At 43.4% G+C, this 18,268-nt stretch overlaps 1 protein-coding gene across 1 annotated transcript; it reads left to right on the top strand.

Moving 5' to 3' along the window:
• The first annotated feature begins 10,285 nt into the window (after positions 1-10,285).
• On the top strand, positions 10,286-11,099 carry LOC100382997 (uncharacterized). The gene is made up of 2 exons (NM_001175680.1): positions 10,286-10,462; positions 10,561-11,099. The coding sequence occupies exons 1-2, from the start codon at positions 10,355-10,357 to the stop codon at positions 10,864-10,866; spliced, it is 414 nt and encodes a 137-aa protein (NP_001169151.1). The 5' UTR covers positions 10,286-10,354; the 3' UTR covers positions 10,867-11,099.
• The last annotated feature ends 7,169 nt before the right edge of the window (positions 11,100-18,268 follow it).

Genomic DNA, 18,268 nt, shown 5'->3' with positions numbered 1-18,268 from the left:
CAACCACCCCACATTCAATGGCATCCAAGTTTTCCACCTTCAACACATTACAAGAGCTATAGCATTCAATTCTAGACACTCAAAAGAGATCAAATCCTCTCCCAAGTCCACAATCACTCCAAATCAAATAATGACTAGAGAGAGTGACATTTGTGTTCATTTGAGCTCTTGTGCTTGGATCGCTTCTTTTCTTTCTCATTCTTCTTGTGATCAACTCAATTGTAACCGAGGCAAGAGACACCAATTGTGTGGTGGTCCTTGCGGGAACTTCGTGTTCCAATTGATTGAGAAGAGAAGCTCACTCGATCTAAGTGACCGTTTGAGAGAGGGAAAGGGTTGAAAGAGACCCGGTCTTTGTGACCACCTCAACGGGGAGTAGGTTTGCAAGAACCGAACCTCGGTAAAACAAATCCTTGTGTCTCACACTTCATTTGCTTACGATTTTTTTCGCCCTCTCTCTCGGACTCGTTCTTATTTTTAACGCTAACCCGGCTTGTAGTTGTGCGTAAGTTTATAAATTTCAGATTCGCCCTATTCACCCCCTCTAGGTGACTTTCAATTGGTATCAGAGCCCGGTGCTTCATTAGAGCCTAACCGCTCGAAGTGATGTCGGGAGCATCCGCCAAGAGGGATCTCGGGACCAGCGACAAGTCCGCAAGCTCGGGAAGAACACACTCAAGGGAGTCCGCCCACAAGCACGAGGAATCCTCTTCCTTCATCAAGTCTCATCGGATGGGTGACAAGAAGAAGAAAATGAGGAAGGTGGTCTACTACGAGACCGACTCTTCGTCACCCTCCACCTCCGGCTCGGAATCGGCCTCCACCACTTCAAAGCGCCATGAGCGCAAGAAGTATAGTAAGATGTCCCTTCGCTATCCTCGCATTTCTAGACGCACTCCATTACTCTCCGTTCCATTAGGCAAACCACCTATGTTTGAAGGTGAAGATTATTCTATGTGGAGTGATAAAATGAGGCATCACCTAACCTCACTCCACAAAAGCATATGGGATATTGTTGAGTATGGAGTGCAGGTACCAAAGAAGGGAGACAAGGATTACGACTCGGAGGAGGTCGAACAAATCCAACACTTCAACTCCCAAGCCACAACTATACTCCTCGCCTCTCTAAGTCGAGAGGAGTATAATAAGGTGCAAGGGTTGAAGAGTGCAAAGGAGATTTGGGACGTGCTAAAAACCACGCACGAAGGAGACGAGGTGACCAAGATCACCAAGCGGGAGACGATCGAGGGGGAGCTCGGTCGCTTCCGGCTTCGCCAAGGGGAGGAGCCACAAGATATGTACAACCGGCTCAAGACATTGGTGAACCAAGTGCGCAACCTCGAGAGCAAAAAATGGAATGACCATGAAATGGTTAAGGTTATTCTTAGATCACTTGTGTTCCTTAACCCTACGCAAGTTCAATTAATTCGTGGTAATCCTAGATATACACTAATGACTCCCGAGGAAGTAATAGGAAACTTTGTAAGCTTTGAGCTGATGATCAAAGGCTCAAAGAAAATTATCGAGCACGACGGCCCCTCCACGCCCGAAGCACAACCAGTCGCATTCAAGGCGACGGAGGAGAAGAAAGAGGAATCTACATCAAGTAGACCACCCATCGATGCCTCAAAACTCGACAACGAGGAAATTAAGCTCATCATCAAGAGCTTTCACCAAATCCTCAGGCAAAGGAGGGGGAAGGATTACAAGCCCCGCTCCAAGAAAGTGTGCTACAAATGTGGTAAGCCCGGTCATTTTATTGCAAAATGTCCACTATCTGGTGACAGTGACAGGGGCGACGACAAGAAGGGAAAGAGGAGAGAAAAGAAGAGATACTACAAGAAGAAGGGCGGCAATGCCCATGTATGTCGCGAGTGGGACTCCGATGAGAGCTCCTCCGACTCCTCCTCCGACGAGGACGCCGCCAACATCGCCGTCACCAAGGGACTCCTCTTCCCCAACGTCGGCCACAAGTGCCTCATGGCAAAGGACGGCAAAACGAAGAAGGTAAAATCAAAATCCTCCACTAAATATGCATCCTCTAGTGATGAAGATAATGCTAGTGATGAGGAGGATAATTTGCGCATCCTTTTTGCCAACCTAAACATGCAACAAAAAGAAAAATTAAATGAATTAATTAGTGGTATTCATGAGAAGGATGAACTCTTGGACACCCAAGAGGACTTCCTAATTAAGGAAAATAAGAAGCATGTTAAGGTTAAAAATGCTTACGCTCTAGAAGTAGAAAAATGTGAACAACTATCTAGTGAGCTAAGCACTTGCCATGATACTATAGTCAACCTTAGAAATGAGAATGATAGTCTAATAGCTAAGGTTGATTCAAATGTATGTGATGTTTCAATTCTCAATCTTAGAGATGATAATGTTAACTTGCTTGCTAAGATTGAAGAATTAAATGATTCTCTTGCTAGCCTTAGAATTGAAAATAAAAAATTGACTGCTAAGGCTAAAGAATTAGATGTTTGTAATACTTCCATTTCCAATCTTAGAGATAACAATGATATTTTACGTGCTAAGATTGTTAAACTCAATTCTTGCAAACCCTCTACATCTACCATTGAGCATGTCACTATTTGCACTAGATGTAGAGATATTAACATTGATGCTATTCATGATCATATGGCTTTAATTAAACAACAAAATGATCATATAGCAAAATTAGATGCTAAAATTGCCGAGCATGACTTAGAAAATGAAAAATTTAAATTTGCTAGAAGCATGCTCTATAGTGGGAGACGCCCTGACATCAAGGATGGCATTGGCTTCCACAAGGGGGACAATGTCAAACTTAATGCCCCTCCTAAAAGATTGTCTAACTTTGTCAAGGGCAAGGCTCCCATGCCTCAGGATAACGAGGGTTACATTTTGTACCCTGTCGACTATCCCGAGAGTAAAATTAGGAGAATTCACTCTAGGAAGTCTCACTCTGGTCCTAATCATGCTTTTATGTATAAGGGTGAGACATCTAGTTCTAGGCAATCAACCCTTGCAAAATTGCCTAAAAAGAAAACTCCAACTGCATCAAATGATCATGACATTTCATTTAAAACTTTTGATGCATCTTATGTTTTAACTAACAAATCCGGCAAGGTAGTTGCCAAGTATGTTGGGGGCAAGCACAAGGGATCAAAGACTTGTGTTTGGGTACCCAAAGTTCTTGTATCTAATGCCAAAGGACCCAAAACCATTTGGGTACCTAAAATCAAGAACTAAACTTGTTTTGTAGGTTTATGCATCCGGGGGCTCAAGTTGGATCATCGATAGCGGGTGCACAAACCACATGACAGGGGAGAAGAAGATGTTCTCCTCCTATGAGAAAAACCAAGATCCCCAACGAGCTATCACATTCGGGGATGGAAACCAAGGTTTGGTCAAAGGATTGGGTAAAATTGCTATATCTCCTGACCACTCCATTTCCAATGTTTTTCTTGTAGATTCTTTAGATTACAATTTGCTTTCTGTTTCTCAATTATGCAAAATGGGCTACAACTGTCTTTTTACGGATATAGGTGTTACTATCTTTAGAAGAAGTGATGATTCAGTAGCATTTAAGGGAGTGTTAGAGGGTCAGCTATACTTAGTAGATTTTGATAGAGCTGAACTCAACACTTGCTTAATTGCTAAGACTAACATGGGCTGGCTCTGGCATCGCCGACTAGCACATGTTGGAATGAAGAATCTTCATAAGCTTCTAAAGGGAGAACACATTTTGGGACTAACAAATGTTCATTTTGAGAAAGACAAGATTTGTAGCGCATGTCAGGCAGGGAAGCAAGTTGGTGTTCATCATCCACACAAGAACATCATGACGACTGACAGGCCACTCGAGCTCCTACACATGGACCTATTCGACCCGATTACTTACATAAGCATCAGCGGGAGTAAGTACTGTCTAGTTATTGTGGATGACTATTCTCGCTTCACTTGGGTGTTCTTTTTGCAGGAAAAATCTCATACCCAAGAAACCTTAAAGGGATTCTTGAGACGGGCTCAAAATGAGTTCGGCTTAAGGATCAAGAAAATAAGAAGGGACAACGGAACGGAGTTCAAGAACTCTCAAATAGAAGGCTTTCTTGAGGAGGAGGGCATCAAGCATGAGTTCTCTTCTCCCTACATGCCACAACAAAATGGTGTAGTGGAGAGGAAGAATAGAACTTTATTGGACATGGCAAGAACCATGCTTGATGAGTACAAGACTTCGGATCGGTTTTGGGCCGAGGCGGTCAACACCGCCTACTACGCCATCAACCGGTTGTATCTACACCGAATCCTCAAGAAGACATCATACGAACTCCTAACCGGTAAAAAGCCCAATGTTTCATATTTTAGAGTCTTTGTTAGCAAATGCTTTATTCTTGTTAAAAGAGGTAGAAAATCCAAATTTGCTCCTAAGACTGTAGAAGGCTTTTTACTAGGATATGATTCAAACACAAGGGCATATAGAGTCTTTAACAAGTCTTCTAGACTAGTTGAAGTTTCTTGTGACATTGTGTTTGATGAGACTAACGGCTCTCAAGTAGAGCAAGTTGATCTTGATGAGATAGGTGATGAAGAGGCTTCGTGCGTCGCGCTAAGGAACATGTCCATTGGGGATGTGTGTCCTAAAGAATCCAAAGAGCCTCCAAATGCACAAGATCAACCATCCCTCTCCACGCAAGCATCTCCACCAACTCAAAATGAGGATGAGACTCAAGATGATGAAGGAAAAGATCAAGAAGATGAGCCACCTCAAGATGACGGCAATGATCAAGGGGGAGATGCAAATGATCAAGACAAGGAGGATGAAGAACCAAGACCGCCACACCCAAGAGTCCACCAAGCAATCCAACGATATCACCCCGTGAACACCATCCTCGGCGATATTCAAAAGGGGGTAACTACTCGATCTCGTGTTGCTCATTTTTGTGAACATTACTCTTTTGTTTCCTCTATTAAGCCACACAGGTTAGAGGAAGCACTATAAGATTCGGATTGGGTGGTGGCGATGCAAGAGGAGCTCAACAACTTCACTAGGAACGAGGTATGGCATTTAGTTCCACGTCCTAATCAAAATGTTGTAGGAACCAAGTGGGTCTTCCGCAACAAGCAAGATGAGCATGGTGTGGTGACAAGGAACAAAGCCCGACTTGTGGCCAAGGGATATTCACAAGTCGAAGGTTTGGATTTCGGTGAAACCTATGCACCCATAGCTAGGCTAGAATCAATTCGCATTTTACTTGCATATGCTACTTACCATGGCTTCAAGCTTTATCAAATGGACGTGAAAAGTGCCTTCCTCAACGGACCAATCAAGGAAGAGGTCTATGTTGAGCAACCTCCCGGCTTTGAAGATAGTGAGTACCCTAATCACGTATATAAACTCTCTAAGGCGCTTTATGGGCTCAAGCAAGCCCCAAGAGCATGGTTTGAATGCCTAAGAGATTTTCTTATCACTAATGGCTTCAAAGTCGGAAAGGTCGATCCTACTTTATTTACTAAAACTCTTGACAATGATTTGTTTGTATGCCAAATTTATGTTGATGAAATTATATTTGGGTCTACTAACGAATCTACTTGTGAGGAATTTAGTAGGATCATGACACCAAAATTCGAGATGTCTATGATGGGGGAGTTGAAATACTTCTTAGGATTTCAAGTGAAGAAACTCCAAGAGGGCACCTTCATTAGCCAAACGAAGTATATTCAAGACATTCTAAACAAGTTTGGAATGAAGGATGCCAAGCCCATCAAGACACCCATGGGAACCAATGGGCATCTCGACCTCGACACGGGAGGTAAATCCGTCGATCAAAAGGTATACCGGTCGATGATAGGCTCTTTACTCTATTTATGTGCATCTCGACCGGATATTATGCTTTCCGTATGCATGTGTGCAAGATTCCAAGCCGACCCTAAGGAAGCTCACCTTACGGCCGTAAAACGAATCTTGAGATATTTAGTTCATACTCCTAAGTTTGGGCTTTGGTACCCTCAGGGATCCACATTTGATTTAATTGGTTATTCGGATGCCGATTGGGCGGGGTGTAAGATTAATAGAAAGAGCACATCAGGGACTTGCCAGTTCTTGGGAAGATCCTTGGTGTCTTGGGCTTCAAAGAAGCACAATTTCGTAGCTCTTTCTACCGCCGAAGCCGAGTATATTGCCGCAGGTCATTGTTGCGCGCAACTACTTTGGATGAGGCAAACCCTTAGGGACTACGGTTACAAATTAACCAAAGTTCCTCTTCTATGTGATAATGAGAGTGCAATTCGCATGGCGGATAATCCCGTTGAGCATAGCCGCACTAAACACATAGCCATTCGATATCATTTCTTAAGGGATCACCAGCAAAAGGGAGATATCAAGATTGCATATATTAACACCAAAGAACAATTAGCCGATATCTTTACCAAGCCACTAGATGAACAAACTTTTAACAAACTTAGACATGAGCTAAATATCCTTGACTCTAGGAATTTCTTTTGATGTCTTGCACACATAGCTCATTAATGTACCTTTGATCATGTCTCTTTTATATGCTATGACTAATGTGTTTTCAAGTATATTTCAAACCAAGTCATAGATTGAAAGGAAATTCGAGTCTTCGGCGAAGACAAAAGGCTTCCACTCCACTCCATCGAATTACTCATCCTTCGCCGTCGCTCCGAGCAACTCTCCAACTTTGGTATAATCTTCACTCATATTTTGTTAACCAAAGGGGGAGAAATTAGTTTCGCGGGCTTATATTTCACTCAAGTATCCGTTTTTGGCGATTCATGCCAAAGGGGGAGAAAGTATTAGCCCAAAGCAAAAGGACCGCACCACCACCAATTTTCAAAATTTGAAAAAGTCTTGAAATGATGAATTTTTCAATTGATATCTTATTGTATTCAAAAGGGGGAGAAAATAGTACTTTCAAATTGGTATCTTAAAACCCTCTTGAACACTAAGAGGAGAATTTTATTAAGGGGGAGTTTTGTTTAGTCAAAGGAAAAGCATTTGAAACAGGGGAGAAAATTTCAAATCTTGAAAATGCTTCTCAAAATCTTATTCATTTACCTTTGACTATTTGCAAAAGGACTTTGAAAAGAAATTACAAAAGAATTTGCAAAAACAAAACATGTGGTGCAAGCGTGGTCCAAAATGTTAAAAATAAAGAAATAATCCATGCATATCTTATGAGAATTTATATTGGCTCAATTCTAAGTAACATTTGCACTTACAATTATGCAAACTAGTTCAATTATGCACTTCTATATTTGCTTTGGTTTGTGTTGGCATCAATCACCAAAAAGGGGGAGATTGAAAGGGAATTAGGCTTACACCTTTTTCCTAATTGATTTTGGTGGTTGAATTGCCCAACACAAATAATTGGACTAACTAGTTTGCTCTAGTCTATAAGTTCTACAGGTGTCAAAGGTTCACAATAAGCCAATAAAAAGACCAAGAAAGGGTTCAAACAAAGAGAGCACAAGATAACCCAAAGGCACCCTGGTCTGGCGCACCGGACTGTCCGGTGCACCACCGGACTGTCTGGTGCACCACCGGACAGTGTCCGGTGCACCAGGGCACTCGACGCTGAACTCGCTACCTTCGGGAAAATCAGAGGGCACTCCGCTATAATTCACCGGACTGTTCGGTGTGCCAGCGGAGCAACGGCTACTTCGCGCGCAACGGTCGACTGCAACCGCATTCAATGCGCTACAGTGCGCGCCAGAGTCAGAGCCCCGCAGTTGGCGCACCGGACAGTCTACAGGACCTGTCCGGTGCACCACCGGACAGCCCAGAGGCCCCTCCTGTCAGAGCTCCAACGGTCGAACCCCAACGGTCTGCTGACGTGGCTGGCGCACCGGACTGTCCGGTGCGCCATGCGACAGCAGCCTTCCAACGGCCATTTTTGGTGGTTGGGGCTATAAATACCCCAACCACCCCACATTCAATAGCATCCAAGTTTTCCACCTTCAACACATTACAAGAGCTATAGCATTCAATTCTAGACACTCAAAAGAGATCAAATCCTCTCCCAAGTCCAGAATCACTCCAAATCAAATAGTGACTAGAGAGAGTGACATTTGTGTTCATTTGAGCTCTTGCGCTTGGATCGCTTCTTTTCTTTCTCATTCTTCTTGTGATCAACTCAATTGTAACCGAGGCAAGAGACACCAATTGTGTGGTGGTCCTTGCGGGAACTTCGTGTTCCGATTGATTGAGAAGAGAAGCTCACTCGGTCTAAGTGACCGTTTGAGAGAGGGAAAAGGTTGAAAGAGACCCGGTCTTTGTGACCACCTCAACGGGGAGTAGGTTTGCAAGAACCGAACCTCGGTAAAACAAATCCTTGTGTCTCACACTTCATTTGCTTACGATTTGTTTTTCGCCCTCTCTCTCGGACTCGTTCTTATTTCTAACGCTAACCCGGCTGGTAGTTGTGCATAAGTTTATAAATTTTAGATTCGCCCTATTCACCCCCTATAGGCGACTTTCAAGTTGTGCGTTAATTGTGGTGAATAATATAGTACCCAAACAAAGTCTAAGAGTAGATTCCATATATATTGTAAAGGTATATTGGAAGAATGATCGACGTCCTAAACTCAGCTCTGTCTATTTTGCTTCCTTATATATTACATAAGAAATAATCCTCGGTGTAGATTTAGATATATAAAAGCTGATTCTAACAGTTTTAGATAAATGCAATGCATATTAAAATTAGATTTTAGTCTATCTCAAAACCAGAACATCTATCCAGTTATAACTCTCTATCCTCTGCAATATCTTTTAACAACACCTTTTATTTATGTTTAATCTTGTATAAGTTTCTATTATGCTTAAAATTATCTAATAATTTTACAGATAGATCTTTAGAAAATTTGACAGACGCATTATGCTTTGAAGAATCAAAATCAATCTCAAGCATTCTTCTAAGAACTTTTTACCACACAAAATAATAATCAAAATCAATGTGCATATGCCAGCTAGAGATGGCTCAACCCGCCACCAGAGGGCAAAGAGGAGAGAGGCTAGGGTTTCCACAATAGGAGAGCAAAAACGTAGAGGTAGATTGAGAGATGAGAGGGAGAGTGAACAAAATGAATGAGCAATTTTCAGCGCCAAAGAAGCGGTCGTGGTAAGACAGCCCCTCGCCGCAAAGAACCTATATAGAGGGAAGGGGATCAACGGACGGCAGGCCATGCCCGTGTCAACGCTACATGCCGATATGTAGGTCCATGCACCATGGTAGAAAGTGGGACTAGTAATGGTCACGAGACAAGTTGTGCCTATGGCAAAGGGGTCGGGTGGGCCCAGAAGAGTGTTCCCTGTCCCTGCCCCGATTCCCAAAACATATTCCCCATCCCGGCCTAGAAATGTTAAACAAGGAGAATTTCTTTCCCGTCTCCATATCCGTTCGGGACTCAATTTGAGTATAAATAGTATGATATAAACACATAAATTAGGCTTGTCATGTGGGAGAATGGCAATCGAGTGAAGGAAATGAGGGTTAGATTTAGTGAGTGAGGATTATACATATTTGTATAGAATCGCAGTGAGACAATTTGTTGTATTTGATATCTTTAGCCGTACCACACGGAGTCTAGACCATACACCTTTGAGTCAGGCTCATGTCGGTCCAATGGGCCTAGTATCTTTGGACATCTAAATATAGAAGGCTAGATTAGCAATTCATTCTACACAAAGCTCTACCCCTTGCGTATGTCGCTCTCTGTGTTTTCTTCAATAAGACAAAGCAAGGAGTGCAAGTATATCTTTCATCTATACCCCTATGTAATGCACCAATTCAAACTTTGGAAAACCCACTCACCTAAATCACCCTCACACTCATAATAACCTCCCCTATATCCACCAAACAAATTGTACCCACATATAACACACCCTCAAAACCAACGATTCAGATCGTTGTATATCCATCATCTATCTTCGTCACTCAAATCCAATGGTTAGTGTTATTTAGATCATTCTTCCTCCCTCACCCCTCACTCGCGCCTTCTCGCCCTCCCTCTTGCCTCCTCATGACCCCCACCCCCTTCGCCGGCCCCTTCCCCTCTACTTCCCTCCCTAGGACGTAGCATTAACACATGTATTAGACTAGTAATCTATATATGGAACCAGGTTGTGCAGGCACCTTTTATAGATGTGCGTGCATACTAGACGAGTAGGTTCCTACAACTCCTCTAAACCATTGCTATAATCTTCGTCTAAATTTAACTATCATGCATGCCTTCTTATAAATATAGAGCATCCCCCATTGCAAAGCTGTCTCCACACATTCAAGAACCTCCTCGCCTCCTCCATTGACCAACAATTAAGCCTCCCCGACCGCCACATCTATTAGGTGCAGCCATGGGTGCCTGTGCAACGAAGCCTAAGACGCTTGAGGGGAAAGCCCCAGCTGAGGCCACCATCTCCACACCCAAGGTTGCACCTGAGACCACTACCATCCACATTGAGGTGATGTCATGACAACGCATGCTCGTGGCATTCGATCACATCTGTATTTATTCCTTGACGTGGATTATATCTTACTAATGTGTCACATGCATGCACAGGTTGCGGCAAAACATGCAGTAGTTGAGAAGGTGGAGGAGGACAAGGAGGAGGCACTAACAGTGGCGGCGAAACAAGAGCCAGCAGCCACCATTGAGCCTCAGCAGATTGCTAGTGAGGTGACCACTTCGGAAGTGGCGGTCGTCGTTGTCGAGCCTGAGAACAAAGAGGAGGAGGAAGTTGTGGAGAAGACCGTCATCGAGAAGGAGAAGCCATCAGCAGTCCATGCAGAGGAAAATATTGCCACCAACAAGGTGGCAGCCGAGCCCACGACAGAATTGAAGAAAGACACCGAGGAGGAGATATAGATGGAGAAGGAGAAGCCATCGCTAAGCTAATTGACTGCATGTCAATTGGCTGATGCCTGATGATCAATGTGCAAGAAAGAGATCGACCACTAATTGGCATACATGTTTAAGTCGGGAGAGAGACTCGGTCACCTTGTAAACAAAACAAACCTTTGATGTCTCCCGTTTTCCCTCCATGGGGTTCTGATAATACAACATCCTGGGGCTTATTGAATGAATGTTATCTCGGTTACTAAATGATTGCCATGGATTATTCGTCAACCCAACATTCCTATTTTTATGTATGCTATTGACATAGACGGATGGAGCGGTAGGGGGTGGGGCTCGAGCGGTGGAGCCCCTCTACCACTTCTGATATCCGATCTCATAGAGCCTCCTACCCCCTAAAAGTGGATTATATATTTTCAATATGTTTTATGATTTTCATTGTTCATCGATTCGATATTAGACTACTTTAAATTATTGTACTTGTCTATTATGAGCGGTTTAGTAAGATTATATCGCTATAACGGTTTAGTTCGGTCCATTCTAGAACTACCCTGCTTTTTAGTACGATTCCTAATTTGAACACATGTTGGAAGGAGCGACTCATAGGTACTCCTGTTGTCGTTATCGTATCATGTCTTATCAAGTATAACTAGATTTGCAAAAATATGTGCAATATTTATACGTCTAAATAAATTTATTATATAATAGATTCAAAGATTTATCTAGCGATATTAAATTTATATTATTATTATTATTAATATTTTCTTGTATATATTTACTTAAAGTTAAAATGGTTGACTCCTCAAAAATTACTTTAGGACGGATGGAGCAGTTTGATTCTAGTCAAGGTTCTTGTTAGAATTACATATTCTAATTTGAATCAGAGATCTTTATTTGATACTAGATTTAATACTTCTAACTAACATCAAACCATAGTCATAAAGTTCTCGAATCAATAGGGCTGAGGAACACAATACGCTACCTATGGGAGATTTTTATATGGTGTGTTTCTGGGTACTCGTTTCTTGTGACTATGATCCAAATGTTCGGTGTGCCACAGACTAAAACATAGGCAGGAAACTCAAATAATATTGAATTCTACCCATCCATTGCCTACTCATGCAAAAATAGAAACTATGTCAATGCCCACACCGGTCTAGGAATTGCAACAGGTATATATCAGTCGGGTAGTATGATTTCATACCCGTATCCATAAAAAATTATTCCGTCTGGTTATTTATTTCCACCCGTGGGTACAAAATCTTACCTATACTCATACCCACGCGAGTAATTTTATCCGTACCTGCTAGAGAAGTCTAAAATAGTGATAACTGAAGAAAGATTTTCTTTTAGCTAAGATGAGATTTAATTAGATAGTAAAGTAGTGATATGATACTGGTATATTTTACTCATGGGTACATGGTTAACCATACCCATACCCGTCTACCCGATAGGTAGAGATTTTTACCCACAACATAACCGTGAATAAAGAAATCATTATGTACCCACTGTTAGACCATATAAAATTCATCGGATTCAGATTTCAGGTACCCATTATCATCTCTACACTACCAGAAATAGCCTCTTTGTCGAGTGTCTAAAGCACTCGGCGAAGGCTTTGCCGAGTGTGACACTCGGCAAAGAGAGCTCAGCGAACTGTACATCGGCAACGACTTCTTTGCCGAGTATTTTTTATCGGAGTCATAAGATACTCGACAAAGAAAAGTCGCTATCACAGCGACTGGTAACGGAGACAGCGCCTTTCCCGAATGTACTAGGTGACACTCGAGAAAGAGTATCCCTTTACCGAGCGTATTAGGTGACACTCGGCAAAGAGTTTCCCTCATTGCCGAGTGTCCGCCGAACTACCACTCAGTAAAGAGATCGTCAGCGGGACCCTTTGTCAGTACCTTTGCCAAGTACACTAGGAGGCACTCGGCAAAGGTTGCTTCGTTGCCGGGTGCCGAGGCCACAACACTCGGCAAAGAAGGCTGAGTGCTATGGCCCTGACACTCAGCAAAGAACCTATTTGCCGAGTGTTACACTTGGCAAAGTGACCAGTATACCCTTTTTTATTTGTTTTTGCTATTCCATCCAAACAAACAAAAGATATCACATAATCGTCATATATATCACATAATCATCACAGATATCACATATACATCACATATCTCACAAAGACCATAAATCAAACAAGTTCTTACAAAGCATTACCAATATGTTCGAACACAAACATAAGTATCCAACACTCAAGAACATAAGTCTCAAGTATCTCACAAAGCAGTACCAACATCAAACAAGTTTAGACTAAGTTATCTCACAAAGTATTAACAACACAAACAAAGATAATATCTCATCGAGGTGGGCGGCTGTACTGGTGTGGCAAAGGGCTGGACGATCCATGAGGGTTGTTGGATACCACCCCAGATTGTCCATGCACAGAGAAGAGATTGCATGTGTTATACCAGATGAATATATATCATGAAGAACTAGAATCTTGATACTCACAGGAGTATGGAACGAAGAAGGGTCAACTAGAGGGAACAACAGAGGTGGTGGAGCGAAACCATGTGCGGCGCCAATGCTCTGCATGTATTGGAACATCTCCACCATCCTCTACTGATTTGCCAAGCAAGCCTCCCGCTCCTCCATCATCTTCGCCTCCATCTCATGACGTTTCATCCTCTCTTCTTCTAGCTGGGTCTTAATATTCCAAACCAATGTTATAATAACTCCAAGAGTAGATATATAACTCAAGGAATGATGAGTTACAGAAGCACTAACCTCAAGTTGTTGTATGCGATGATGTGAGCTGTCCTGCCGAGGTCGTATGACTGGGCTCAAGCTCGTGCTCCTTGAAAGGGAAATAGTATCTACATTTCCTATAATCAATTTTGGTGTTTGACGACCATCACAAACCTTGTGGACTAACCAGTTTTCCTAGTTGACCATTCCACAGGTGCATAAGTTCATCTACAACTTTCTAAAGTCGACTGTCCGGAATACCGTAGATTATTCCGGACAGGAGAAGCTTTTTGGAAAAACAGACTAAGCGCGGACCGTCCGGGCCCTTGCGGCGGACTGTCCACGACACCCAAATGACCCTCGAACAGAACCACTGCAAAAACTCAACTCTACACTACAGACCGTCTGAAGGAAAAGCAAGCACCGTCCGAGACCAAGCGCGGACCGTCCGGCCTCAGGCGCGGACCGACCGATAGGTGAGGAACCGAAAAACCCGAAGGTGACGAGTTCGGTAAAATGAATTATAGCGTCCTCGCGGACCGTCCGGGGTGCACGACCGGACCGTTCGTGACTACCTTTATCTGACATCTGACGACACATTAAATGCAATATAGATGTTACTGCTGACCATTGCATTTTCAGCCGTTGATGTGCAGGGGCGGACCGTCTGGACCAGGGACGCGGACCGTCCACGGTTGGCAGAATTGGAGCAACGGCTAGGAAGTGGTTGGTGGCTATAAATACAACCCCAACCACCTCCATTCAACATCATCCAAGCATTCCAATCCTCTACATTCAATACAAGAGCTAGCAATCAATTCCAAGAAACAATCAAAGGCTCCAATCTCTCCAAGTTCCACAATTAAGACAAGTGATCTTTAGTGATTAGCGACTTGAGAGAGAGTGATCCGTGTGATATTTGTCGCTCTTGTTGCTTGGTGTTTGCAATTGTGCTTTCTGAAAGGGAAATAGGCTCAAACCTTTTCCTAAATGATTTTGGTGGTTGAATTGCCCAACATAAAAAATTGGACTAACTAGTTTGCTCTAGATTATAAGTTCCACAGGTGCCAAAGGTTCACAAAAAACCAATACAAAGTTAAAAGAAAGGGTTCAAATCAAAGGAGCAAAGAAAACCGAAGGTTGCCCTGGTATGGTGCACCGGACTGTCTGGTGCACCACCGGACAGTGTCCGGTGCACCAGGGAGATCAACTCCGAACTTGCCACCTTCGGGTTTCTGGAAAATGCTCCCCGCTATAATTCACCGGACTGTCCGGTGTGCCAAGCGGAGTAACGGCTACAGCGCCAACGGTCGTCTGCAAGAGGTGAACAGTAAGCTACAATGCGCGGACTGCGCGCGCAGAAGTCAGAGCAGCGCCAGAAGGCGCACCGGGCAGTGAATAGTGACTGTCCGGTGCACCACCGGACTATCCGGTGGCCCCACATGTCAGAGCTCCAACGGTCGAACCCTAACGGTTGGGTGACGTGGCTGGCGCACCGAACAGTGTCCGGTGGCGCACCGGACTGTCCGGTGCGCCCTTCAACAGCAGCCTTCCCCAACAGCCACTTTGGTGGTTGGGGCTATAAATACCCCCACCACCACACTTCAAGGCATCCAAGTTTTTCAGCCAACACATTCAATACAAGAGCTAGTGCATTCAATACAAGACACAAATAGAGTGAATCAAAATCTCTCCAAGTCCCAATTCCACTCAAAGCAATAGTGACTAGAAGAGAGAGTTTTGTCGTGTTCATTTGAGCTCTTGCGCTTGGATCGCTTTTCTTCTTCCTCCTTTCTTGTTCTCAACTCAATTGTAATCAAAGCAAGAGACACCAAGTTGTGGTGGTCCTTGTAGTGGACTAAGTGTCCCATTTGATTGAAGAGAAAAGCTCACTCGGTCTAGGTGACTGTTTGAGAGAGGGAAAGGGTTGAAAGAGACCCGATCTTTGTGACCACCTCAACGGGGAGTAGGTTTGCAAGAACCGAACCTCGGTAAAACAAATCACCGTGTCATCCGCCTTATTTGCTTGTGATTTGTTTTTTCCCTCTCTTTCGACTCGGTTATATTTCTAACGCTAACCCCGACTTGTAGTTGTGCTTTAAGTTTATAAATTTCAGATTTGCCTATTCACCCCCCTCTAGGCGACTTTCAATTGGTATCAGAGCCCGGTACTTCATTAGAGCCTAACCGCTCGAAGTGATTTCGGGAGCTCACGCCAAGAAGGAGATGGTGACCGGCGAGAAGCCCGCCACAAGCCACGGGAAAGCACCATCGAGAGAGTCCGGCAACAAGAAGAGGGAGGAATCACCTCCCCGTGTCAAGTCGCACCGGAGTGGCAACGAGAAGAAGAAAATGAAGAAAGTAGTCTACTACGAGACCGATTCTTCGTCGCCTTCCACCTCTGGCTCTGACACGCCGTCCGTCACTCCTAAGCGCCATGAGCGCAAGAAGTTTAGTAAGATCCCCTTACACTATCCTCGCATTTCCAAACATACTCCATTACTTTCCGTTCCATTAGGCAAACCACTGACTTTTAATGGTGAAGATTATTCTAGGTGGAGTGAAATGATGAAATATCACCTAACCTCACTCCACACAAGCATATGGGACATTGTTGAATTTGGAGCACAGGTACCATCCGTGGGGGATGAAGATTATGATGCGGACGAAGTCACCCAAATCCAACACTTCAATTCCCAAGCAACTACTATACTCCTCACCTCTCTAAGTCGAGAGGAGTATAATAAGGTGCAAGGGTTGAAAAGTGCCAAAGAGATTTGGGACGTACTAAAGACCGCGCACGAAGGAGACGAGGTGACCAAGATCACCAAGATGGAAACGATCGAGGGGGAGCTCGGTCGGTTCATGCTCAACCAAGGAGAGGAGCCACAAGCCATGTACAACCGGCTCAAGACTTTGGTGAACCAAGTGCACAACCTCAAGAGCACAAAATGGGATGACCATGAAATGGTCAAGGTTATTCTAAGATCACTTGTTTTTCTTAATCCTACTCAAGTTCAATTAATTCGTGGTGATCCTAGATATAAGCTAATGTCTCCTAAGGAGGTTATAGGGAAGTTTGTGAGCTTTGAATTGATGATCAAAAGCTCCAAACAAATCATCGAGCGAGGCGCCACCTCCACACCCGAGGTGCAACCCGTCGCCTTCAAAGCAACTGAGGAGAAGAAGGAAGAGTCTACGTCGAGTAGGCTTCCCATCGACGCCTCCAAGCTCAACAATGAGGAGATGGCTTTAATCATCAAAAGCTTTCGCCAAATCCTCAAGCAAAGGAAGGGGAGAGACTACAAACCCCGTTCCAAGAAAGTTTGCTATAAGTGTGGTAAGCCCGGTCACTTTATAGCAAAATGTCCTATTTCTAGTGACACTGACAGGGGCGACGACAAGAGAGGGAAGAAAAAGGAGAAGAAGAGGTACTACAAGAAGAAGGGCGGCGATGCCCATGTTTGCCGAGAGTGGGACTCCGATGAGAGCTCCACCGACTCCTCCTCCGACGAGGACGCCGCAAACATCGCCGTCAACAAAGGACTCCTCTTCCCCAATGTCGGCCACAAGTGCCTCATGGCAAAGGACGGCAAAAAAGGTAAAATCTAGAGCCTCCACTAAATATGCAACATATAGTAATGAGGATAACTCTAGTGATGATGAAGATAATTTGCTTGCCCTTTTTGCCAACCTAAACATGCAATGAAAGGAAAAATTAAATGAATTGATAGGTGCTATTCATGAGAAGGATGAACTCTTGGATAGCCAAGAGGACTTCCTTATTAAAGAAAACAAGAAGCATGTTAAGGTTAAAAATGCTTATGCTCAGGAAGTAGAAAAATGTGAAAAATTGACTAGTGAACTAAGCACTTGCCATGATACTATTTCCAACCTTAGAAATGAGAATGCTAAATTAATTGCTAAGGTTGAGAAGTTAGATGTTTGTGATGATTCAATTGTTAGTCTTAGAAATGATAATGCTAGTTTGATTACTAAGATTGACAAGTTGAATGCATCTCTCTCTAGCCTTAAAATTGAGAATGAAAAATTAATTGCTAAGGCTAAAGATTTAAATATTTGCAATATTTCTATTTCCAATCTTAGATATGAGAATGCTATTTTACATGCTAAGATTGATGAATTAAATGCTTGCAAACCCTCTACATCTAGCATTGATCATGTTACTATTTGTACTAGATGTAGAGACATTAATGTTGATGCTATTCATGATCACCTAGTTTTAATTAAACAAAAAATGATCACATAGCTCAACTTAGTGCTAAGTGAAAGGGAAATGTGCCCTTGGGCCATTTCTATAATGTTTTGGTGATTAAGTGTCCAACACATAGTGAGTGAGATATTATGTGTCAAACAAGAGAAAAGTACAAATCATGTAACAAGGTATGTTTCTAGACTTAGTGCATTGTTTTGAGTACTAACATATATTGTCTAAGTGCTAGAAATAGAGAAAAGAAGAGAAGAAAAGAAATGCAAAAGACTTGGCTTGGTATAGCCAAAGTCCAGCTCGGCTTGGCACACCGGACAGTGTCTGGTGTGCCAGGCCAGCCTCCGGTGAATAGGCCACTCTCGGGAAAAATCGACGGTGTACGGCTATAATTCACCGGACTGTCCGGTGGTGCACCGGACTGTCCGGTGAGCCAACGGC

This window comes from Zea mays, chromosome 9 (assembly GCF_902167145.1).
Source record: "Zea mays cultivar B73 chromosome 9, Zm-B73-REFERENCE-NAM-5.0, whole genome shotgun sequence".
NCBI classification, from domain to species: domain Eukaryota; kingdom Viridiplantae; phylum Streptophyta; class Magnoliopsida; order Poales; family Poaceae; genus Zea; species Zea mays.
The sequence above is the reverse complement of the archived record's forward strand: the minus strand, read 5'-3'. Positions and strand labels throughout refer to the sequence as shown.